At 40.1% G+C, this 25,165-nt stretch overlaps 1 protein-coding gene across 1 annotated transcript; it reads left to right on the forward strand.

Annotated features, from left to right (window-relative positions):
* The first annotated feature begins 698 nt into the window (after nucleotides 1-698).
* On the forward strand, nucleotides 699-24,527 carry LOC139731769 (uncharacterized). The gene is made up of 18 exons (XM_071642649.1): nucleotides 699-862; nucleotides 1,634-1,746; nucleotides 2,243-2,604; nucleotides 7,785-7,958; nucleotides 8,733-8,902; nucleotides 11,262-11,385; nucleotides 12,185-12,460; nucleotides 12,833-12,958; nucleotides 13,522-13,773; nucleotides 14,510-14,668; nucleotides 15,817-15,945; nucleotides 16,307-16,453; nucleotides 17,179-17,334; nucleotides 17,667-17,801; nucleotides 18,595-18,720; nucleotides 19,190-19,309; nucleotides 20,395-20,514; nucleotides 21,528-24,527. The coding sequence occupies exons 1-18, from the start codon at nucleotides 699-701 to the stop codon at nucleotides 21,747-21,749; spliced, it is 3,075 nt and encodes a 1,024-aa protein (XP_071498750.1). The 3' UTR covers nucleotides 21,750-24,527.
* The last annotated feature ends 638 nt before the right edge of the window (nucleotides 24,528-25,165 follow it).

Here is a 25,165-nt window from a genome sequence, read left to right on the forward strand (position 1 = left end):
GACCTAACACCCCTAAAAAGAATCAATAGCATCGTGCTTACAAAATAAAACCTACATACCTAAAGACAAAAAAAAAAAACTTAGTTTCTTTCTGTTACATCATTAAACTTAAAGAGGAATAATATTCTAAATCAGTTGATTTCATTTTCTGTTCTTATCACTTATGTGTAATTGGTCTTTGATGTAATATTGCATTTTGAAAGAGAATTGTTTTTGTGTTACATGATTGTAATAAGTCCCACTTTTTGTATCTGCTTAATGTGAATAATTATTGTGTTGTACAGTATTGTTTCGTTTGTACATTTACATCAGGGACACGCAATTCAGCATCTGGGCTGCTATTTAATTTCCTTTTGATGAAATAAACCAATATCTATCTATCTGTGAAAAAGCGAATTGGAAGTGATCATACGAGACAAATCACCAAGTACTCAATCATGGTGTAAAATTGTAAAACAATATACCTTCAGTAAAATCTTTGTGAAACACCAAATGTCGGAATAGATAAATCTTGTCACGTTTGTATTCATTCCACCCTCGACTATATGCTGTTGTTGTTGTTTGCAAGAATTGTCACGGGAAACAAATAATACAATGCACCTGTTTGCTAAGTTTATCATATCGCGTTCTATCTACCCCTCCCCCTCCCAACCCCCACCCCCCCCCCTCCAGAATGTTACCCCAATGGAGTGTTCTGGATGGCTGTGGGTGCCGCAGTCAAGCAGAAGGCTGAGATTACGGAGAGAATTGAGACGCTCTGCAGGAGTTTGGACGACAGTCTGCTCATGAGACCCTCCCCTCCAAAGACGCTGGAGCAATGGAAAAACTACCTCAAGAAACTAATCATCGAGCAAAGACCCAGGTAAATAAGTAAAAGCGAATGCTTTTAAGTAGGACTTTCAGGCTCTGGAACTTTGTGACCACCGAACACACATGCCATGTAGGAATATAGGGCCTACATCACAAATAAATTGTGTAGTTTTAAAACATATTAATGAAGGAGTGATTGTGTGTGTGTGTGTGTGTGTGTGTGTGTGTGTGTGTGTGTGTGTGTGTGTGTGTGTAGAGATGTGTTTTTGCATACCCTATGAATATCTCAAATGCTGGTTTGCATTTAACAATGCAAAATTTCAAGGGAAATTTATGTGCCAAAAACTAAGATTAAGGTATTGACAGTAACATTCCCGTGAGAGGAATAGGGCCAGCCAGCAGATGACTCTGTTTTGTGTGTTATCGTGTTGAATTGAAAAAAAAAATCTTGAACAGTCCTTAGGAATATTTAAATAAAGTTGGGAATGTCATGCTGTCATAATTTCTCATTCATTCATATATTTGTTCGTATACAGAAATTACAAAAATCTCATATTTCAGCTGTAATGGAATATAAAACTCGTCTTAAAACCACCAAAAAAAAAAACACACAAAAATGTTAACTCTGATATATCTTGGTATGAAAACATGCTTTTCCTTGAATTAGCTAATAATAACAATTTTCCGAATTTCGCATATAACATACATGTAAAATTGTAAGGGTATGACGTCTTTAATTCACTCATTTGAATATTCATAAGGACTCGTATAAGGACTGATATATGAGAGGCTGAAACTTTCTTCATTTTGTTGTTTCGATCAGAACTGTCTTAATTCTGGATGACGTGTGGGAGCCAGCTGTCCTCCAAGCATTTGACGTACGGTGTACGGTTGTCATAACAACACAGGACGCGGGCGTCCATTCGTGCGTGACTGGTAGGCCAAAATTATTATCCCAAACATCCATGCTCTGTTGGCCTTTTGAAATGTGAATTAGGATTCTTAACACTGCGACTGAAAAAACAATCTGTTTCAACTCTTATTTGTAAAGTTAGCATAACACGAAGATTGAATAAAAAAAAAAACATCATTGAATCTCTTTGTCTGGCAAATTCATTTTGTTTGATTTTTTTTTTTAAATCCTTGATATACAATGTATACTGCACTTCCTGTACTGATCATTGCAATTCAGCGTTCAAATCATAGGCATTGTATGTCAGCTCCGATTTGATATCTATCGCGCCATGGTGATAACAACAATCAATTGCGCAATTTCGTTGAAAACCAAACCAAATCACAAAAATATCAGATTCAATGGGCATGTGACCTTTAGTTTCATGGTCATGACGGTGGGGGAATACAGCTTTCCTGTTCTATAGGTTGCATTGCTTTTATACGATAAAATCATACTATTTTATCATTTTATTTGGAGGCCCCAAGGAGGAGCTGGTGCTCTCCGAAGGTTTCACGGAGGAACAGTCGCTTCGAGCTCTATCTCGCCTGTCCGAGACTCCTCAGGCCGATCTCCCTCCGGAGGCGGCCCGCATCCACCATCTCAGCAGCGGCTGTCCTCTTGTTGTTTCGCTGATCGGCGGGCTCCTGAGGGACTTCGGGCAGCGGTGGGAGTACTACGTTCGCCAACTCAAGGAGGGAAACCTAAAAAACCTGTCAAATGTCCGGGATGCCATCCACCTCAGCGTCCAGGAGCTACCCGTGTCTGCATCCCGGGATGCACTCCTCAGCACCTTCTCCTGCTTCGTTGTCTTTGATCAAGGCGCGGTGCTGTCCTCAAAGGTAAATAAAGTCTGTGTTCTCGTGGTCGCACATCCCGGTATTTAGCTGTGGCTGGAGTGAAAGACAAACCCACGATAGAAATTGTTTGTTTGTTCATTTCCATCTGAGAAGATGGCTGGATAGCACATATTCAGCTACACTAAGCAGGTCTTCCATGGGGTCCAGATGGATGTGAGGTGGGACCACTTCACCGGGTTAAACACCCTGCTCTTTGGGATGAATGAATGAAGCGGGATCTTTTACGTGCTTGAGTTGTGACTCATACACGGGACCTTGTGGAGCCGGGAAATGTGCAAACGCCGGGAAATGTGCAAACGCCGGGAATTGTGCAAACGTCTCGCCGGGAAATGTGCAAACGCCGGGAAATGTGCAAACGTCTTGCCAGGAAATGTGCAAACGCCGGGAAATGTGCAAACTTCTCGCCGGGAAATGTGCAAATTTCATCAACGGGAAATGTGCAAACATGACGCCGGTAAATGTGCAAAAGTTCAATTTTGCCGGGAAATGTGCAAAACGTCGCCGGGAAATGTGCAAATCATTTACTTTAGTGATATTGTGTACAAAGATAGTAGATAAACTCCATATCAAAACTGTCCATGAACTTCCACCATTTAGATTTTCTTAATGAAATCCTTGACAGATTTTCAACAAAATTGGCAGGTAGCACGATTATGGCGATGGGATCTCAATTTGTTTATATAGTAGACCCCCCCCCCCCCCCCCCCGAAAAAGGGGAGGGGGGCTCAATTAAGTCCCAGAACTACGGTATTATCGAAATTCTTCTTGTATTATATAACCAAATAAGAATGAGCTAGGATGGTTCTTTAACCCTAGAGGGGCCGGGATTTTTTGGCTATGCTGAGACCGGGGGGGGGGGGGGGAATGGATTCCGCCCCCCCCCCCCCCACCATGAGATCTCGGCCATTGGTGGTGCGATCGCGATGAAATTTGCATGCGTGAGACCCACGTCATAATCTACAAGATTGTGTCATAAGATTTTTTGAAACAATCAATTTCTAATTTTAATTAATTGATTATGCAAATTAAGCTCAAGATGATATTTTAGCCTAATTAAAAGCATTGAGAGTCTAATTTTTGATCTGTAAATCTGTTTTTGCATATTCAACAATTGTACATCACAAAAACTTCCAAAACTCATTTCAATTCTTATGTATTTCATTGTTTTCAGAATTTCTTATGTATTTCCTTGTTTTTAAACTTTTGTTTTTTTCTTTGTTTTTTCATTGGAAATTGTCACTGACCACTCTTCTACCATAACTAGCACAAAATTAATAAATGAAAGTGATTAATTGTAAAAATAATCAGGTTTTTATGACTTTCATAACAGAACATTGTTTTCCATAGGAAATGTACACAAAATCACAAAATTGTGCCCGTTTTGAGGCGACATTCCGTTACAAAAATGGGCGTGGCTTCGCAAAAGTATGCGCGGACGTTGCAAATTTGGTCTCAAAAGTTGCGCGAGACTTGAACAAAGAAAGTCAAGAAGCCTCGCGACGAGGTCTTCTCGCGTTACAGATTTACAGCGCGAAACGTCGAGGGGGGGGGGTGCCCCCCTCCGGCCCTTTTAGGGTTAAAGATATTGATGACAGGAGTTCACGTTTAATGGCAGATCCAGGGATGCAGGGCACGGGGCCATAAGTGGGGAGGAGTCTTCAAATTGAAGCCTCAGAGTCCCTAAACTAGTGCTATGAAGACATTAATGTTTGATTATGACGGATCCAGGGGTGTCCGGATCGCGGGGGAGGGGGTGAGGGGAGGAGAGGGATTTTCTACATTGTCAGATTTTCACGAAACTTGTCAGATAGCCTCATTACGGTGATATGATCTTTATGAATTGAAATTAGCCCCCAATCCTCCCCCCACCCCCCGGCCGAAAAGGGGGGGGGGGGGGGAGTTGAAGCCTCAGAGTCCCTAAACTCTGGATTTTTACAAATCTTTTTCTGTCGAACAAAAAAAAAAAAGATAGAGCTAAGTTAGTGCCTTGTATGACTGAAATTTCATGCTTGATTATGGCAGATCCAGGGGTGCCCTGATTTGGGGTGGGGGAGGGGAAGTGATGGAGAGGAGGGGGATTGTCCACATTTACTGCATTTTCTTGATAAATCCCAAGAAGGATTTTCACCAAACTTGGCAGATGGCAGATACCATCTTTACGGTCATATGGTCTTATATGGTAAAATGAGCTCACCCCCGATCAGGGCACCCCTGGGTCCGCCAAAATCAAACATGAAATTTTAGTCATTAATGTCTTCATAGCACTAACTTAGCCCTTTCTTTTTCGGTTCGACAGATGAAGAAAAAAAATCAAGCGTTTATATACATGGTATAGGGACTCTGAGGCTTCAACTCTCCCCCCCCCCTCCTTAGGGCTGGTGTCGGGGGGGGGGGGGGGAGGGCTCATTTTGACAAATTACGAACATATCACCATTAAGATGCTATCTGCCAGATCTGGTGAAAAATCGTTGTAGGGTTTGCAAGAAAATGCTGAAAATGTAATAAAAAACTAGAAATGTCGCTATGGCGACTGATGCCTCCGCCATAATGCATGATTCTCCCAATAGGTGTATAGTACAATGTCTTCACAATGTGTGATGACAGTTTCACATAACTGGCAAAATACTGAAATGACAGGTTTGTCAGAAATATCTTGAATGTTCACTTTCCTTAAACTGGGTTTGCTATAATTGTCTAAGAGTGCAGGTACACATATTTAGGGAATTGAGAATTTTTACTTGACTTCTGACGGCCCCTTATGCATTGAGTAATTTCCAAGGTATGAAAAAAGAATGTAATTACAGTACAAAATAGTCGTTGTTTTTTTGTTTTTTTTTGTTTTTTTTTGTTTTTTTTTTGGGGGGGGCATTGAAACCTGGCCCTTGATCCTTAACCTTTGACCTTTGACCTTCTGGCTGGAAATTTCCCGGAGAATCTCCATCAGGTAATGCACGTATATATTAAGTTTTAAAACTAATAATGCAAGCATTGCATATACTAGTATATAAGGGAAATAGTATAATTTTGAGGCGTTGACCTTGACCTTTGACCCCCTTGACTATTGACCCACGACCCCTGAATTCCCTAGATAATCCCTGCCAGTCAGTACATGCGTATGCACCAAGTTCCATGAAGATACATTGAACCATTTGCGAGAAAAGTGATATTGCAACATTTTCACCTAATCTTTGACCTTTTGACCTTTGACCTTATGACATGAAACTCTCTTTGGAGAATCTTTACGCAGTAGCGCATGTTTACACTAAGTTTCAAGAAAATACCTTTGGGCATTGCATAGATATGGGGGAAATAGCAACATTTATACCATTCGACCTTGACCTTTTGACCTTTGACCTCTTGCCAATGTCACTAAAATCTACTCAACTAATTGTCCCATCATACATCATCCTTGGACCAAGTTTGGTGAAAGCTGCTGCATCCAGTTTTGAGTTATCACGTAAACAGATAAATTTTAAGATTTGACCTTGATCTTTGACCTTTGACCTCTGTCCGATTTCACTAGAAAACCTATCAAGTAATTGCCCCATCATACATCATCCTCCGACAAAGTTTGGTGAGATTTGCTCGATCCAGTCTTGAGTCAAGTTATCGCGTAAACGGATACAATTTCATGATTTGACCTTGACCTTTGACCTCTGATCTTAGGCAGATTTCACCCAAAATCTTATCAAATAATTGCCCCATCATACTTTATACTTGGACCAAGTTTGGTAAAATTCCAGTCAATATTACTCAAGTTATCGCGTAAACGAAAGCGGACGGACGTACGTACGGACGGACGGACAACCCGAAAACATAATGCCTCCGGCACCACTTCGTGGCCGAGGCATAAAAAGACAGATGGTCGCTAAGACAGGTGGTAAAGATGGTAATGGTTCGTGCGCAGCTTTGATTGAGAGTTTCTCTTCCATCTCTACATAATATAGGTGAAATGAATGATTTGCACATTTCCCGGCGACGTTTTGCACATTTCCCGGCAAAATTGATCATTTGCACATTTCCCGTTGATGAAATTTAGAGATTTGCACATTACCCGGCAAGACGTTTGCACATTTCCCGGCGTTTGCACATTTCCCGGCGAGACGTTTGCACATTTCCAGGCGTTTGCACATTTCCCGGCGTTTGCACATTTCCCGGCTCCACAGACCTCCATTTTATGTTCTATCCGAGGGACAGAGTGTTTTGCCTCTTGCTAGAGGGGACGGTATGATTACACACAACATTGCTCAGTCCAGACTCGGGTTCGAACCCGGGTGCTTAGGATCGTTAGGCAGACGCGCTACCGACTGAGCCAACTCACCGCCCTTATCTGCTTTTCTTCCATGTAATTGACCGTGAAATTCCGATAGGGTTCATCTTTACATTTCTGATGACCACAAGACGTGTTATTCATAAATTACGTAAGAGGATGATATAAATCGAGGATTCTAAACGCCGACGATGCGTCGTCTGTATCACCCGTAGATATCACCACTGTATATGATGGTGCATGCACAACATTCATGCCGATTCACACTCCAGCTCCGCACATTGTAATGTACAGACGAGCTGTTTGTTTTCACTTCAGCTATACCGGAAGTGACGTATACCCGACCATGAGAATAGGAGCTAAAAATGAGGCATTCCATGCAGAGAAGGTAAAGATTGACTCCCGGAAAAACTCGCAGAATATCTCTTCTTCCCTCTTCTGCTCATTAGATTTGAACTGATCGCAACTGAGAAACTGGACGCTGGTCTTTATATGCGTGGCTCTCATTGGCTGAGAAGCTCGTATATGGTGTAACTGATGGAGTATGCTTTACTGTGCGTCTGTGTTATACTGTGCGCTGCTTCTTGGTAAAGGTTGACCCTGTAATCAGCCTCGGTGGTAAAATTTGTCTCCGTGGTCTTATCATTAATGTCATCAGCGCATTTTACTCCTAAAAGTCTATACAGACTGTATTCCAGCGTTTGAACACCATACTTAATCTCTCATAACGTAGAGCAACACTCAGATGGTGTCTTTTCCCTCAATAAACTTAACTTTTTAAAAGAGAAGTAGTTTTGATGTCAGCATGAAACAATGACTTCCTGTCTAATGCAGCCTTTTTCTCTTTTTCTTTCTTTCTTTCTTTTTCTTGTTTAATCAACACAAATGTTAGATCCTGGGCATGCTGGAGGGCTGTTGTCGAGAAGAAATCGAAGACAGGATGAGAGTACTGACGCAGCGCCATCTAGCGATATTAGGTTGCCAGTCTGAGGACAGGTGTCAGACTTACCGACTTCATGACCTTGTCTACAACTATCTTGTGTCAGAGAGGAAAGACGTGACAAAGGTTTGGGTCTTAGGGTTTTGTTTTGTTTTTCTCTGTGAGTTATATCAAGATCATTTTTTTTAAAGATTTTGAGAAAAGAAAAGCAGACGATTTTCTTCTCTTTTTTTTTCAAATGTGCACGATAAGTAATACTTATCAAAGGTAACAAAGAGCTCATAGACGCTTTTCAACTCCTATATCGGGAATCTAATCACAAAGGTCGAGGGAGAGAACACTAACTAGTTTCCCGTTTATTGGTTATTTGTCAATGTAAGTCCTCTGTGCTTATAATACTGATATACAGCGATGATCGAAAACGTCAGTTTCAGTAGACACCATTATTTATTGTCATTATACTTCTTTAACACAAAATTCATACATATAGAGACGTCGTTTCAAAAGACGACTAACATCTGGCTTTCAAAGATGGACGAACGGGCCTTCATTTTTAAATGCTAAATTTTCCAGTCGTCGTGACTGCTTTAATCAATGGATGAATTGAACGCAGATATTTGAGCTCAGAAACCCAAACGTTTCTCTTGCCCTGAGCTGAGATCAGTGATTAGTTCTGTTGAGCAACATCTTTTACATAAACTTGAAAAAGTTCTCAATACTTACACCTTTCGCCTTTTCCTGTGCTCGTGTTGAAGAAAACCTCTCCTACCAGTACGCTCATTTTCTGTCCAATGTAGTGAATGTCATTACAGTATTTAGAAGAAAGCAAAAAAAAAAAAAAACAAACAAATAAAAAATCTAATTTAATCTGCCCCCGCGCGCGCACACACACACACACAGAGTGCCCGGATGTGCAACGAGTTCAGAGCGTTGATGCCGTTTAACCGATTCAAGTCATGCCGGAGTGATATGATTCAGACCAGTCTCTGCCTACCAAAGTCTTCGCCAGTGTTCCAGAAAGCTCTGACGTCAGCCCAGTCTTCACAAGAGTGCTTCTTCGTCACCGACATGTAAGTTGAAATGCAGGACTAGCATGGAACACAAGTTCAGTTTCTGTAAAATAGTCCCTTCCTATTTGAGGGAAAGCGTGCACAGCCTCAGACTGTCAGACTGGGTAGATTTCGTAAATGAGCTCAAACACACCAACCGCAAGCTGTATCATTCACATTTTTCCTGGTTTACTCCAGTTTAATTGGTGCAGTCATGTGATACTACGGGTATGTAGGTCCTCTAATGACCATTAATTATAAAACTGTGTGAGATATGATAGTAAAACTATCATGAGCGAAGAATAGCCGCAAATCCGTAATGCATACTGGGAAGTTTCCAGACTTACAGAAACAGGTAAGACAATACGAACGATCAATGCTGAGATGCGCTATCTTCGTGAAAAGATAACGCGACGCTGGATTTTAACTTTTCTCTGACGCTCATGACAGTGGACGCATTGAACAATCCAGGTATACGTGGCATACCTTTGGTGTAATTCTGCAACGCAAGTTTAAAGGATATATAGGTGAGGTACAAGGACCATCAAAAGAATCGTAAGAAAAACATCATAATGATCATCAGATGTCACCCTCTTATCCACGAGCATCATGTTGGACCCCCTTTCTCTTATTGCATTAACGTATTGTATCATCGGTTGCCAAAGGGTCAAGCTTATAGGTTATTATTGGCGACCGTTCTGTGTGGTAATTCATAACACATGTACTATACTTATGTCACAGATGTATGTGTAATGAAAATTGTTGAAATTGTAGAAAGTAGCTAAAATTCACGCAGCGCACGCACGCAAAAATATTCGGGCATTCAAATTCAGAATCCGAGCGATCAATTTCATTTATGAGCGTTCTATTTCGTTTTCGTGAAATCAAATTCACGATTGGGCATTCAATTTCAAAATGCGAGCACCGACTTTCCTACTCGTGCATTCAAATTCATGCGATAGTCACGTGATAGTCCCAATGAGCTTGTTTGGAGCGTTCAAATTCATTTTTAGGCGATCAAGTTCCTACTTCGTGCAATCAATTTAACGAGGAAAATGGAGTAGACTTTTAAGAAAGGAAAAAGGGCTAACACAACCAATGAATGCTTGCATATAGTGTAATTAGGATTTTTACATGTTCTACATTGTTCGCTGTTCATGTATTCTTTGTTTTTCATCTCAATAAATTTCAAATTGCAATGTCCATTTAGCAGTGCATAAAAACAACACAACGACTAGTAATCATATTCCTTGATGATATTCCATGCGGACAACGCCCCAACACCAACCACATAATGACAATTCATCAATTTAAGACAAACTGACACACAATGATCTCACATAGTCTGGCAAAAGTAAATCAATAAGACAGCAATACACAACAAACGACACGTATAAAATGTTCATGTATCAGTTTCAATATAGTCGAAATTATGTTTTTTTTTTCCTCGAAAGTGTCAACCCACCCTCCGTATTATGCTCGTCTGTAGGCCTATACAGTGCCTAATTTTTTTTTCGTTTGTTTCATTTTCTATCAAAGAAGATGGTTGGATAACCCATATTCAGCTGCAAAAGCTGGTCTTCCATATGGGGTCCAGTTAGATGTTCTGCTCTTTGCGATGAATAAATGAAGTGGGATCTTTTACGTGCATGAGTGGTGACTCTCTTACACGTAGGACCTCCATTTCACATGTCCAATCCGAGGGACATGTGCCTGTATATTCCTATTTGCTAAGCGCGAGTTCAAAATTGTCAATTAACAGGTGGACGTCTACTGCAAAATAAATAATCATCATAAATCCCAATATATTCAAAGCCAACTGAGAAACACATGCATACACGGCCCCAAACTAACTAAATTCAGGGCTTCTTTTAAATTGAATGCAGTTATTTGGAACATGGTTGCCTATTTACGAATTTGAATGACCGACGAGATTCCGTCGCCAGCTTGACATGAATTTGAATGCTCATTGATGAAATGCGTGCTCCTCTCTTAAATTTGAATGCTCCGATAGTGAATTTGAATGTTCCGATAGTGAATTGGAATGCTCCGATAGAGAATTTGAATGCTCGGATAGTGAATTCGAATGACCGGATTTTGAATTTGATTGCTGATTCAGTGCTGCGAGCGTAGAATGTGTGAAATTGAATGCTCGGAATAGGAACTTGAATGACAAAAGTATGAAATTGACCGGGAAAACCTATATTATGTTTGATTATATTGATAAAAAAAGAATCGTAAATGATGCCATACAGAGAATGAATAAATCAAATCAAATCAAATCAAATATCAGCTCTGATGATGCAGATGTGTTGCCTAGGAAACCGTTCTTACGTTCCTTTCTTCTGCGTCCAAATCAAACTCTACTTTCCCATCGCAGCGCTGACAGGCGTCCAACTGTATTCAGCGTAACGCACAGGCCTTCTGGCAAGTATGCCACGTGTGCCAAGCTTCTCCCAAACGGGCGTGAGATCGTTACAGCGGGATACGGTGGACAAGTGCAGGTGAGAAGGACATTTTATTATCTCCCCCTCCCCACCCCCCCCCCCCTCCATCATTTCTATAAATTTCAGTTGTTGAAATAAAATTCAAAGAGTAGGGAATGTACTATTTGTATCAAATCGCTTCCGAGTTGCAATGGTCAAACGATGAAGACTTTCACAAAACATACTAAAGTTGCAAAATTAGTTCATCTTAAGATATTTATCGTATCGATATTTACTGTTGTGTGAATATTATTTGCTTCAGAACGGTCTCATATTCAAGAAATGTGCAGATTAATACCCCGTCACTGACCAGGGACGCTTACCTGGAAGCATTAAACTGCACATTACTTGAATATGAGACCATTCTGAAGCAAATAACTTTCACACAAGAATAGATATGTAATGTACTCTTAAATGAATCCCACAAGGATTGGAACAATCATCCCTCAGCATTCCCACTGATTCCCACTGATCAGTTACTAGCCATCCCCTTTAACCCTCTCTACGTCAAAGACTTTGGACAGTGTGTACAATGCTATGGGGTTTTCTCTACCAATTAGCACTCAAAGCACACAGAGAGTTAAACAGAAGATTATTGGTACGAATATTACTTGTTGCGGTATAGGCTTTCATCCTTGCCAAAGATGTTTTACCTGCCATGTCCGCCCTTACGTAAAGGTAAAACTGGGTACACACCTGACAATGCTTGAGATACATTGACAGATCGAGTCTGCATGGTTAAAGAAATACTGCTTACACTGACCAAATAATTACTATTTTACATTGAAGTAATAATATTCGCCATCCTTTACGGCAGATCACCGACATCATAGAAGGCAAAGTGCATACGCTGATACACGGACACCCGGAAAACGTCACGGATGTGAGCATCAGCCATGACGGGTCACGGCTGGCGACCTGCTCCAGTCTGAAAGGGGTCACGGTGTGGGATTTCAGCCAGACGGACCGTCAGCTACCATGCTTGACCGAGAAGGCCATCGACCACGGAGCCTCGGCCGTGGTTAGATGCTGCTTCGTCCGCTGCGACGATGTCTGCAAACTCGTCACTGCCGATGTTACTGGCTGCTTGAAGGTGCGTGTGTATTTGGTCACGTAATCAACAGTCTGATTACAGACGATCTATGTTTTGAAGACATCAGAGTCTCTACTAATGTATGTTTTCAATCATTTTTGCTCCTCTTTGGGGGCTGTTTTTGCTTTGATAAACGTTTTTAAACTTCCAAAACAATCAAACAGATATACAAACAAAACAACAAAACATACCAAACAAACAAAACACAAATTCAGCAAACCAACACATACAACCTACTAATACTCTAACCAGAAATAAAGAGAGAAAAAAAAGGTTTCGCGACCAGATAGTCCCGAGACTGTACAACATAAAGTATATATGAAGGATACAAAGACAAACAGACTTTTGTTTCTTTGTTCTTTATCGTTACAGGTCTGGAGTTTAGCACGGTGTTTGGAACACTCGTTCCAAGCACACAAGACTGCCATCCTTTCATGTTCTTCGTGTGACGTTGAGGGCACTGTGCTGACGTGTGCGGCTAGCGATGACACTGTAAAGGTACAGTTGACTGTTCATTGTACGAGGAGAATTTGGGGTTTATTTGTCACTGTACCCTCGTTTGTCCGAAAAAAAACCACCAACTTTTCATATCAAAGATATTGATTAGAAAGATGGGAACGCCGTCTTTTATCCACCGGTCAACTGTACGATCGTTATTAAGTCAATCTATCATTTTGGTTGTCTGCCATAATCTCAACGTATGCGCTTCAGTGTGACCATGGATTCGTGGCGTGTGGTGTTTAGTCTGGTGTTGAGAAGAAGTGAGAAATGAACAATTTGAAGAATACCATTGTTCCTAATTTTTCCTCACTTAATATACTGGATTCCTAGACATAACTTTCTGAAGACACTTGATGACTACAAGTTGTTCGGAAAGACATGATAAATGAAAGCTATCGAATAATTTCAATTATATGCAGAGATCTTGAATCTTCCTTCTTGTCTGAAACGGTCCATCACTTCTCACCCTTTCTCCCTTCTCTGTCGCGTTTTTCTCCCATTTTCGTTAACGTAATGGTTTTATACTCGGGGTTCTTCCCTTCTTCTTTTGTGTTTTTTAGATATACAACGTCAGAGAGGGCTGCGAAATGATCAGCATTACCCACGCGGTCGACCTCTGCGGATGTTCGTACCTGAGAAACGGGCTGATCGTCACCCTCGTCTCGCACCGTCTGCAAGTGTTCAACTCCAAAGGTCGCCCAGTGTGTCGATGGACCAGGGAAGAACACGCCACCTACGACGCCGTCTCATGCTCACACGGAGGAAGTCGAGGACACTTCATTGCAGTGAAGAGAAACACGGGGCACATCACTGTAAGATGACGTCAGTCTCCAAAGATCGTTTATTACACTCATGCAGATATTCATTCATGTACGCATGCATGGGTAAATACATCCTATGCACGCATTTATGTTCCGACCTCATTTAAAATTGAAGTGGAATCATTCAAAACAAAAGGGATATCACTTAGAGCTGTCTATACATTGCTTTGTACTGTGTCATAACCTTTATGAATAAATCCAACCTTTCCGCTTTTCAGCCTACTTAGCCGTTAATGTGAAAAGCAGTATAAAGATCATTATTTTATTGTGTTTTAATGTAGTTTATTTTTACAGCTGTACGTCATAGTTTTTGCATTTATTTTGATTTCCGTTGTCCGGTGAAAACTATACATTTCGTCTTTTTCTTTATGTTATTGGATGCTTATGTAAATATGTAGTTAACTTGTAACGTTTTTCTTGATATATCTTGCCAAATTAGGCAATGGACATTAAAATACATAACTACATAGATAAACGATTCACTAAAAGAGAAGATAAATAAGTAAATCTATCGATCGATCGATGCAACACCACTCATTCCTACAATGTCGTTAGAGATAGAGTTAAAAAATTTTAGAGTTGACAAATCCTTGATGATCGATCTTGTTATCTGTTGCTTACGTTGAGGTGGAAAAGATAAAGGAGGAGGGGAATCTTTGTTCAAGTGCTCTAATGATTACAAAGTTGAGCATCTTCCGGTTTCTCTGCTTGCTTATTTGTTTTTCAGATTTTGAGGCTTGGCCAAAGTGCATGGAGGGAGTGGAAGCTAACGATGCACTGTCAACTGAACGTAGGAGGCGTTTATCGTGATGTCATCAACATGTGGTTGTCATGGACCGAAGGGGGAATCTTTCTGGTGACTAACCAAGACTGCGGCTTAATTCTCGTAAGTAGCATATGCTTACATGGAATCTCACTGACTAGATAGCTGACAGACTAACTGACTGGATGACTGACTGGCTGGCTGACTGACTGGCTGATTGACTACGTGATTGCCTACTTGACTGGATTACGGACTGCTCGATGACTAACTGATTGACTGACAGACTGTCTGTCTGTCTGTCTGTCTGTCTGACTGACTGACTGATTGATAGACTGGATTACTGATTAACTGTCTGCCTGAATGACTGACCAACTGTCTGACTGACTTGATGACTCATTGACTGGCTGACTGACTGACTAACTATCTGTCTGACTGGCTAACTGATTAATTGACTGGATGACTGACTGATTGACTGCCTGACTGACCAACTGTCTGACTTGATGACTTGATGATTTGATGACTTATTGACTGACTGACTGACTGACTGCCTGGCTGACTGACTAACTGTCTGTCTGGCTGACTGAAACTGATTGATTGATTGGATGACTGACTGATTGACTATCTGCCTGGCTGTCTGCCTGACTAACTGACCAACTGTCTGACTGGCTGGCTTGATGGCTTATTGACTGACTGACTGACTGGCTGACTGGCTGACTGATTGACTATCTGTCCGTCTGACTGACTGATTGACTATCTGCTTGGCTGTCTGGCTGACTAACTGATTGGATGACTGACTGATTGACTGTCTGCCTGAGTGACTGACCAACTGTCTGACTGTCTGACTTGATGACTGATTGACTGGATGCTCGAATGACTGACTGACTGTCGGAAAGACTGAGCGAGTGACTGGCTTACTGACTTACTGACTTACAGACTGACTGTCTGACGTATACTGGTTAGCTGTATGAAACAAGATGATAAAGGGTTAGCAGTTATTAGTATATATTTAATGTTGCAGAGGCTAAGTGCGCATAGTTAAACCATTTCCTCTAGGAGGACTCTTCGGACGGTTTGTTGAAGGCAATTATTGTAATGCATAATGTAATAATAATCGCGATACACTAAAGAAGGGCACAAAGTGTTTGGTTTGTTTATTTATTGTTGTTGTTGTCTTGTTTGTTTGTATGTTTTGGAGTTTTTTATGCTCTGGTCCCGTCTCATTCCCGATTGTTTTTATTGTTGTGTCGTTTTTGCTTTCTTCTTCATGACAGGTATGGAAGCTGGAGAAGGAGAGACGGAGGCCTCGAATCGACAGAAATGTCTTCGACGCATCGTTCGGCGCCGACGGAAATCTGGAGCGTGTCGTTGGACGCAAGATTGACCGCAGTGGTAAATGTGTGGTAAGATGAAGCAAGTCAATTTAATTAGCAATGCAGACATCAGTGTTCGAACAAAGCAGTGGAGAATACCCGAATATTGCACAATCTCACACAATACAAGGGGTGTTTCTTCTACGGGATCTTCATTGGCCCTATAGGAAGCCAACTTGTCTGCTTAAAATGGAGGAATGACAAGAATCTATTTCAATTACACCCCAGTATGTTGACGAAAAACTCGATTATGATATGTTAATCTTCTGTATGTTTATAGTAATAATGATTTGTGTCGATATATGCAAATATTTTATTCATGATATGTATTCGGTACTCTGGCTCTTAATCTCCAAGGCGATTTCTTGCTATTTTTCTACTACCCTCAAAGATAGTACATCCCTGTCAAGATAAGGCACTCGCCAAATCAACGACGACAACACTGTATAAGGTCAAAAACTTTGAGGCGATCGATAACGTCACGATAGCACCGGTGGACAGTCGATACATGATATCGTGTACCACGGGAGGAGTTGAGGTGAGAATGGGGAAATTTTTGAACTTTAAACTGTGCATTTTCTGGAAAGAGCTCTGGATGATCATTTAGGTCACGTACGCTTTAACACACCAGGGCCCTAGCTGTTGCATAAAACGATTTAATCAAGCATAAGTCAATAAATTACTAGTAGATTTTAGCCGTGTGTCAGCCAATCAGAATTGTGTATTCAGAGACTTTTTTAAAAACTTATGTTTGATCTCAATTTCTATGCAATAAGGCCCAGTATGCATAGGGCCTACTCGTTATTTGTTGTATTGTACAACATGAATACAACGTAGATCTGCAGATGAAAACGAATTGGATGATTGAAGATTTCTCATATCTAGTGTATATAGGGCATGAAGTACTGGTTGACGAAGCAGGCTGTTTCCCTTTATTTTTTTAATTGTTTTCCTCATGAAATGGAGAGTACTTTTCAGATTATATACCAGGGAATTCTACACCCAAGAAAGAGTCATGAATGTACGGCTGTGCACAATAACAGAAACAATTAAAATCACGTCGTGTCACACATTGTAACAATCATAAATCATGCAATGAATGCAATATTTGCCTTGGTTTTTTTTTTTTTTTTGGGGGGGGGGGGGGGGTGGGGTACTTTGTATGAATATGTATAACATTTTAAGAAAAAACACAAACGTATGTATCTATTTATGCAAATTTAAAACAAGAGGTGAAATAGTAATCCAGTATTCTTTTAACAGGTTTCGAAGCTTCCATCCTGTCTCGGAACGCGAACTGGATTAAGACATGAATTCCGCGCAGATCCAAGTCAGCAAAAAGTCATCCTCGCCCGATTAATCGGAAGAAATGCCCATCATCTTCTTACCGTGTCGAGCGGGAACGCAATAGCAATAGAAGTGAGAACTATTCTTCTCAACCGTAATTCGGACAATCTTGCATTATTTTCATGTCCCACTTTGCTTTTGTATTTACTTCAGTCGGTATTCATGGTTCATCAATTTTCACAGTCAGTGTAGTCATGAACACAGAGAAATTCATTTGATTTATGGTGTGTTTGTCTTTGACATGCTAGACATGATTTGACAAGTGAATTTTACGGTTTTACTTCAACATACGTTGATGTTGTACTTTCAGAGTGAAATTGAACGGAGAGCAAACTTTTGCGTTTCGTTGAACTATCATGCACCCATTTTTAACAAGTATTTGAAATGTCTTTTGCATGTCCTAGGTCTGGTTGCGAGAGAAAGCAGCTCCCGTGAGTAATTATCACGTGCCATTCGTAGCGGGCCTGTCAGCTGACCTATCACATGACCAATCCAAGATTGCCGTCGGTTGCCCAAAGAATGCTGTCATGTTATTTTTTGTAAGCAATTTTAGTTTATCTTGTATATGTGCTATAGCTTCAGCTAAGCCCTGAAAATGATCGTGGTCCCGTTATTTGTGATGGAAATAATTTTTTTTTACTGTTTGTATGAAGATATCATGTGAACACAATGTTTTCTCCCCTCATTTTCGTTCCTTTAGCGAACATTAAAAAAAGAAAGAAAATTCAACGTTTCTGATGTGATATCAATTATCAAATGTAATGTGAATATGACTATACAGCGTATGTGCTATTTGCATATGATAGAAAAGGAAAATGCATGTCATACTTCAGTATTTTGCTGTTTCCTTAATTTCTATCGCTATTTTGCTTATTTCATTATTACCATGTACGGTTAATACTGTCATGTCAATTTCTTATCATCTCTTTCCACCTTTCCATAGTATCTTTTTTTTTCTATCTCAATGGTAATGAAAAACACGCTAATGTCTTTTCTTCCCATTCAAAAAATACTTGTAGGAATAGAATTAGTTTTTGCTTGTTCTTTGTACGTCATTGTCAATTTAAGAACAAAACATTAATATTGTAGAATCTAAAGAACATTTTGATGGCATCAAGGATGTAGAATATTGTCTTAAAGAAAAATTGGACACTTTCGCTACAGTTCCAAAAATGAGGGTTCATGTATATTAACTACTCATATTTTTTTTATTACAACTGCTCTACGTATAGATGAAATGCACTGTATTATCGCTGCTCTGTTTAAGTACGTAAATACTTAAATTGATCAGTAAAGACTGAAACATTACCACAAATGTCACTTCTTTCTCAGCTGTCTGGCGTCAAGTTGGAAGACAGAAGCCCCAAGGTTCTGGAAGTTGATTCCTCTCGAGTCACCAGCTGCGCATTTTCCGCAGACGACAAGCTCCTGGCCGTGGCTGGAGACAACTCTGTGACGGTGAGTGACGGCGCCTTTGCTGCATTCGGTCACCGTGTTGCCTAAATGCGTCATTCGAATATTGTATTAAAGGCCTATGAAGAGAGTATCGTGTAGACTTCGAATCTGCTCAGGTTTATTTCATCATGAGGATTTTGGAGTATTGCCAACCTATCCTCTTCCATCAACTCCCCCCCCCCCCCCCTCTCTCTCTCTCTCTCTCTCTCTCTCTCGCCTTCGCTCTCCATCTCTATCTATCTAGATAATAAAATTTGGAGAGAAAATAATGTATAACTTTATAGTATGTGAGTATGTAATATACATAACTGTGTGCATGTAGGCCCTATATTATATTAATTTTTGAAATGTGAATTTTGATATGCTGCAAATCAGAATTTATCGTACGTGTTAAAGATATAAAAACTCTTTATGTCCGGTCTATCTGACAATACAACTGTATTTTTGTTTAACGTATCCTTTTCTCCCACAGGTAGTCGATGTGTGTTCTTTTACACCTGTCGCTCAGGGCTGCATGAAATCGGTGATCTCCGGGCTGTCGTTTAGACCATCAGATGACCGTCTTCTTGTTGTAGCTGGAAGTACCTTGTCTGTAAGATTTCGACACTGAATGAATACAAAGCTCGTTCTCATTTTTTTTTTTTTTTTGTGGGGGGGGGGGGAGGGGTCCATTTATTGTCAACTTGTTTTTGTGTTCATTTTCACGGGATCATTGTGCATGATAAATTGTACTCCTTTATATTTTTGGTGGCATAGTCACCCTATTGCATGTATGAGGAGTGCAAACACAAAATAAGATACGAAAATCAAGTCAGCAATTTCCATTTTGATAAATCATTTTGTTTCAGAGGTACTAGAACCACTAATTGACATTATACGACACTTAACCGGACTGACGTTTTAATCATATACTGCAGTACAAATACAAATACAGATGTAACAAGCAATCAATGAAATGTGCCTCTCTTGTGGTCTTCTACACTGCAAAAAGTCCCGTGTTAAATAGTGAACACCGAGCTGGTGTTAAATTTTCGGTGCTCATTTATGGTGTTAAATTAACACCTCCGGGTGTCATTTCCAAATATAAAACTGTTTTTTGAAGAGTTTCTCAGTAACTGCACTTCTTGTTGATTTTTAATTTAAACAAGACGATCAAGAATTTTACATTAAGATACTAGATTTTTGAAAAATTTGAAAATAAATTTACACCACAGTAACACCAGCTGGTATGGTCTCTTATTGAAGCTGGACGGGTGTTAAACCATTGATATCAACACCAACAAATATCAAATGAACACCATGTGGTGTCACTTTTGAATTATCACCAGTACAGTGTCAAAATAACACCAGGTACAGTGTCAAATTAACACCACGAAGTGTCAGGTGAACACTTTTTCAACACCATCACAGTGCATTTTCTACACCTGTGGGTGTGGTCCTCTATTGAAGTTTGATCGGTGTTAGATTTAACACCCATGGTGTTAAATCTAACACCGATGTTTTTACAGTGTATGAGAAGAGGAAAGAAATGTTGTTAATTGTTATTTCTTTTAGCTGTTTCAGATATTAAAAAAAAAATGATGCTAATATTTCACAAGGTTGACTGTAGGTCAGTTTGTATGTATATATGCGGTGACGACCTAGAGCTTTGTGTGCACTTTGTATGTATATCTGAAGATACGAGACGCTCGGACGCTGCGCGTAGAGGGGACAGGCACGGCGTACGCCAAGGTCGAGGATTTTCACTTTTCGGCCGACGGAAAGATGCTGGTCACAGCCGGGGCCGTCAAGTATTATGTGAGTGGTGTTTTGTTTGTTTGTTTATATATATATATATATATATATATATATATATATATATATATCGATTTTGTTTTGTTATGTTTTTGTTTTGTTTTTGTTTTGCTGTGTCCCATCTCTCTGTCTCTATTTCCTCCCCCCTTTTTTTTTTACTTTCTTTCACACTCATTTATGTTTAGGGCACACTTTTTTTTTGTACTTCTAGAGAATGTTCTCCCAGCATTTTCAAATTGATCACATGTTACTTGTACTTTTATATATTCATATTTGCTAGAAATAAAAGTACCATTTAGGCCACATGGTAATATTTACACAGGGCCTACCTGGCACTATGTATAATATTGATAGCAGTCAGAATGGTTATGTACATCTGAAATGTATAATAAATGGAAGGAGGTTAATGAATTTGTTATTCATGTAGGACTGCCAAAAGCGTCATTACCAAAAGATGATGAGTAAAAAAAAAAATGATAATGACGTACAATTTGTACATTCAAACGATGCGGAGAAATGAGGAAAGGGTATCTCGGGTCATTGGTCACAGCTGACAGTCAGCGTTGAATTCAGTTATTGCTCTTCACTGTCTGTCATCTTTGTTGTCATCTTTGTTTTCTCCTGTTTCTTCTATTCCTTCGTCTTCTGGCTCCTGCCGAACATACTGATGCCCGTTCCCTGTTTTCCTTTTCTTCAATGCTTTTTGTTTCCTTCTCTTCATCAGCTTATACATTGAATAAAGAATTTGTAAAGTGTTAGTTGTTAATGAAAATCAGAAAAAAAAGTATATCTATGTATGCACATGCCCTTTGTAATAAACTTTTGCAATCGTTAATTGCACTTTGTAAGTTAAATGTACTGCAGTTGCCATGACCACTGACTCAGTGCTCACTGGAGATTGGTTCTTGCCTTCCTGTTGTCATAGTAACCGCTGTAATCGGAGGTAGCAATCGACCTAATGAGGTTTGCGAAATCGTGTCCCGTGTTATTCCTGATTCTGGTGCATTCGTTCACAGCATAATGGCTACATCGAGTGGTGGCGCGTAGATCCAGCGGGGCGCATCTGTGAACTCCAGAAGTACGTCTTCAGCTGTCGTGTGGCCCGCGTCGTGTGCAATCAGTCCTTCACCACATTCGTGACGGCGGACGAAGTCGGCGAGATCTACGTCCTGCGCCGGGTACCGTCAGCGGCTCCATGTACTTCCCTGCCTCGAAACATGTCGGAGACAGGTTACTAGTTAGCGGCAATTAATCTCGCTCCAAAGGAGGAACTGATTCTGTGATGTGTCCCGCTCATCACAGCAGTAGACTGAAGATAGCTGCCGATTTGACGGGCAGATGTCTTTAAGCCATTGTTTTTTGTGCCCTGTCTGTTTTTTTGCCCTGTCTGTTTTTCTGATCAATTTGTGTGACATTTCTACCAGTTGAACAAACACTTGGTGCGATATATTCGCGATTTTCTTTCCCCTTCAATAAAGAAATATTTTTCTTAACCAGTTTAGGATGAGTCCCGAGTAGGCCTATACTCGGGCAAGTTCTATGGGAAATGCGTGTTGTAGCAAAATCAGCCCGTCCTCAAATCTGCAATGACTGGGCTGTTTGTAGGCCCTACGTCGGGTGTTTTTTTTTTCATGATTGACACAATGTTGACCTCTGAAAATATTTGTTATGAGTTTTGTTATTAACAATATTGTGTTTACAGTTTTACTGCCAAGAAGGGTAGCAGAAAAATGAGCGCTGCGTCACATTTTTCTGTCGACACGCCTCAGCCTCCTACACGGGCACTAGATTTGGACCTCAGGACTTGTTTTTACTATCCGTGATGACTCGACTGTCTTAAACCATCACATTCGTGGCAAACGATCTTGAAAGTTCAAATCATCATCTATATAAACTGGTGAATATTTTTATTGCTAGTTTCATATCAATGATCTAATCGTCCACTGTGTAAAATTTTGCTCTTAATTCCCAGACTTGCAAGAGTTATGAAAGAACATCGGTGCTCATCACATAACGCTAGCGTTGTATGTTTAATATTTATTACCATAAGCTTCTTTTATCAATCTTCGCTCCTTTCAGATGAATCGAGCTTACCTTCAGCCAGTTCTTGCCATTCGCAACGCAATGCTTATTTTCAATTCGTCATATTTTGTGCAAAGTCTCACGTTATATCTTAGAAAGGTATGATCCCTTGTTAGAGACTTGCACAAAGAATGCATGAATTTTAGACATCTGCTGCATAAAAGTTATAACTGACTCCGCTTCTTGCGCAGTACTCTATCATTCCATGGCAATGTAGAACTAAGTGTGGTGTATTTCATGTACATGAAAGTAAGATCAGGAATCGGCTGGAATGAAAAAGAAAAATGGCATATTTATTAGCGTTAGCCTTACAATTTCGTAATTGTGTTAGTTGCTACAGTTGCTAATTGTAATTGTCACGCCACAGAGGTTATTGACATTCTTGTTGGGTTTTTTTTTTTGTTAAAGGGTATCAGAGTAAGCTTTTTCGTCTGTATACTGTACCAACTTGCATTTGTTTAGGCTGTATATAAGTGTAATTTAGACTTATCAAGTGTTCAATGTGTCACAGGGTATCGCTGAATCTAGCGTGCATGTTATCACAAATTCTATCGCACGTCGGATACTCAATGTCTAAAACATTGAGCATTGGGAGTTTAAGGTTTAGCGTGGAATTATAGAGCATTGATTTGAGAGAAAGAAATATATAGATTTCTTTCAGGTCATTTCTCGTGGATCATGGATTAAATATCATACTTCTGTCTCTCGTAAACAATGAAACAATCATCCGTAATTAAACTCAAACCCAAGCTCGCCAAAAAAAAAAATCAAACCAGTATCAAAGTATCATCACTCTACTGTGATGATTTATAATCTACGATAAAACAAAAAGCTAAAAATGGCGAAAGATTATGTTGTATAGTGATTGTAAGAGACAGCAAGTGATCACCATTTTGCGTGTGTGCTGTTGGGCAAGTGCACATAACAACTCGACTACGAATCAGTACTTTTAACTCTTTGTATAATATGGGCACGCGGAGATGTGTGACATTTATTGGTATGGCAATAGGCCAGTCTGATGCAATGTAAGGCATGTATTCAAATTCATAAATTGACCGTTTCCTTGAAGACTTAATTATGGGCTATAACAAATTCAGCTGTTCCTCTTGAAAAAATTGCAATAAACAACAACATTTATAAGAAACGACAAGTTGTTGCCATGTCACGCTTTCTGGTTCCCACAAGCGATGTTTATAATAGTTTTTAATCTGACAGTAAAGAACGTAAACGGAATTCTGCAAAAATGATACTTATGAGCTATGATTTACATGAAATGTAAATTTCTATTCAATAAAAACGACATAATATAAACAAGTCGGGTAAAATAGTGTCTGCATTAGAATCAAGTCACGTCTAAGTAATTCTATACACCATATCATTTAATTTGAGAAATCGATGTTGGAATACAGAAATCTCGTGCACCTTCATCTCTTTGCGTGCAAACGAAATGGGATCGGCATTGTGCTATTTTGGGACACCAGTACGTCAGTTGAAATCCTCGATAAACAGCTTGCTACAATAAGACATTCGGAACATTTTGGTATAATGGATGCGGTTCAACATTAATCATTAGTTTACAATCCTATATGCCTGGGACCCACATCCTTACAAAAGAAGGATACTAGTAAGCCACTACATCCCGCATAGCCCAAGTACAGTGTACATAAGTGCCTGGGCACCAGCCATTACTTGGGTAATAGTACATACTGGCAGTGCCCTACAGGTGATTAGAAATCAGCCTGGACCCATATAGAGTGAACCATATACAAGCCAGTTGTCGTTAGCTTATGTGCACAATTCCTATATGACCTTTCTGTCACCACTGAAAATTGACATGTACATTGTATGCTGAGGCTTTTTTTTTCGTGCAAATGGAAGACGAGATGACTCTTTCTATATGGAAACAGTATACGAATAATTTATGAGTTGTGAGTGCATAGGGCACGAATATCGCACGAGGCGCGAGATAAGCCACTGGTCTATTCAACAAGGCGCGTAGCGCCGCGTTGAATAGACCAGTGGCGAATCTCGCGCCGAGTGCGGTATTACGTGCCCCAATGCACGAACAAAATCATAAATTATTCGTTTTATACAACACCTTGTCCACAATCACAGTACTAAATTAGTGACCGCCAACTCAGGAAGGCCCAAAAATAAATGTAACAATTAGGCAGAGAATTGTAAACCACCCTGTGTACTGCTTTCAAACAGTCGTCATGATTCGACCACACAGTCACAGGAATCACAAACTCCGCAGGGTCTGATACCCATTCTACGCTAACGTTAGATCGAGTTAGGCCTGAAACTGTTAGGCCGATCTGAGATGTCGATAGATCTAGTAGTAGGTCTAGACTTTGTCTATTTCCGAAAATGATTTTGTATAAAAACACAAAAAAATAATCAAATTACGGTTTCTCTACTTGAAATGAAGTCTTGATTTTGGGATCACTGTGGTCCACGTACGTAGCAGATCAGAGTCAAAAGTAAAAACACAGCAGTATGTATAAAGGCCGCAATACATGCAACTAGCTAGGTAAAGTAGCTGCGCGTACACGTTAACGGTGGTCTGTGA

Source organism: Diadema antillarum, unplaced genomic scaffold (assembly GCF_040938485.1).
Source record: "Diadema antillarum isolate AM-2024a unplaced genomic scaffold, OU_Dant_1.0 seq00000384_RagTag, whole genome shotgun sequence".
Taxonomy (NCBI): domain Eukaryota; kingdom Metazoa; phylum Echinodermata; class Echinoidea; order Diadematoida; family Diadematidae; genus Diadema; species Diadema antillarum.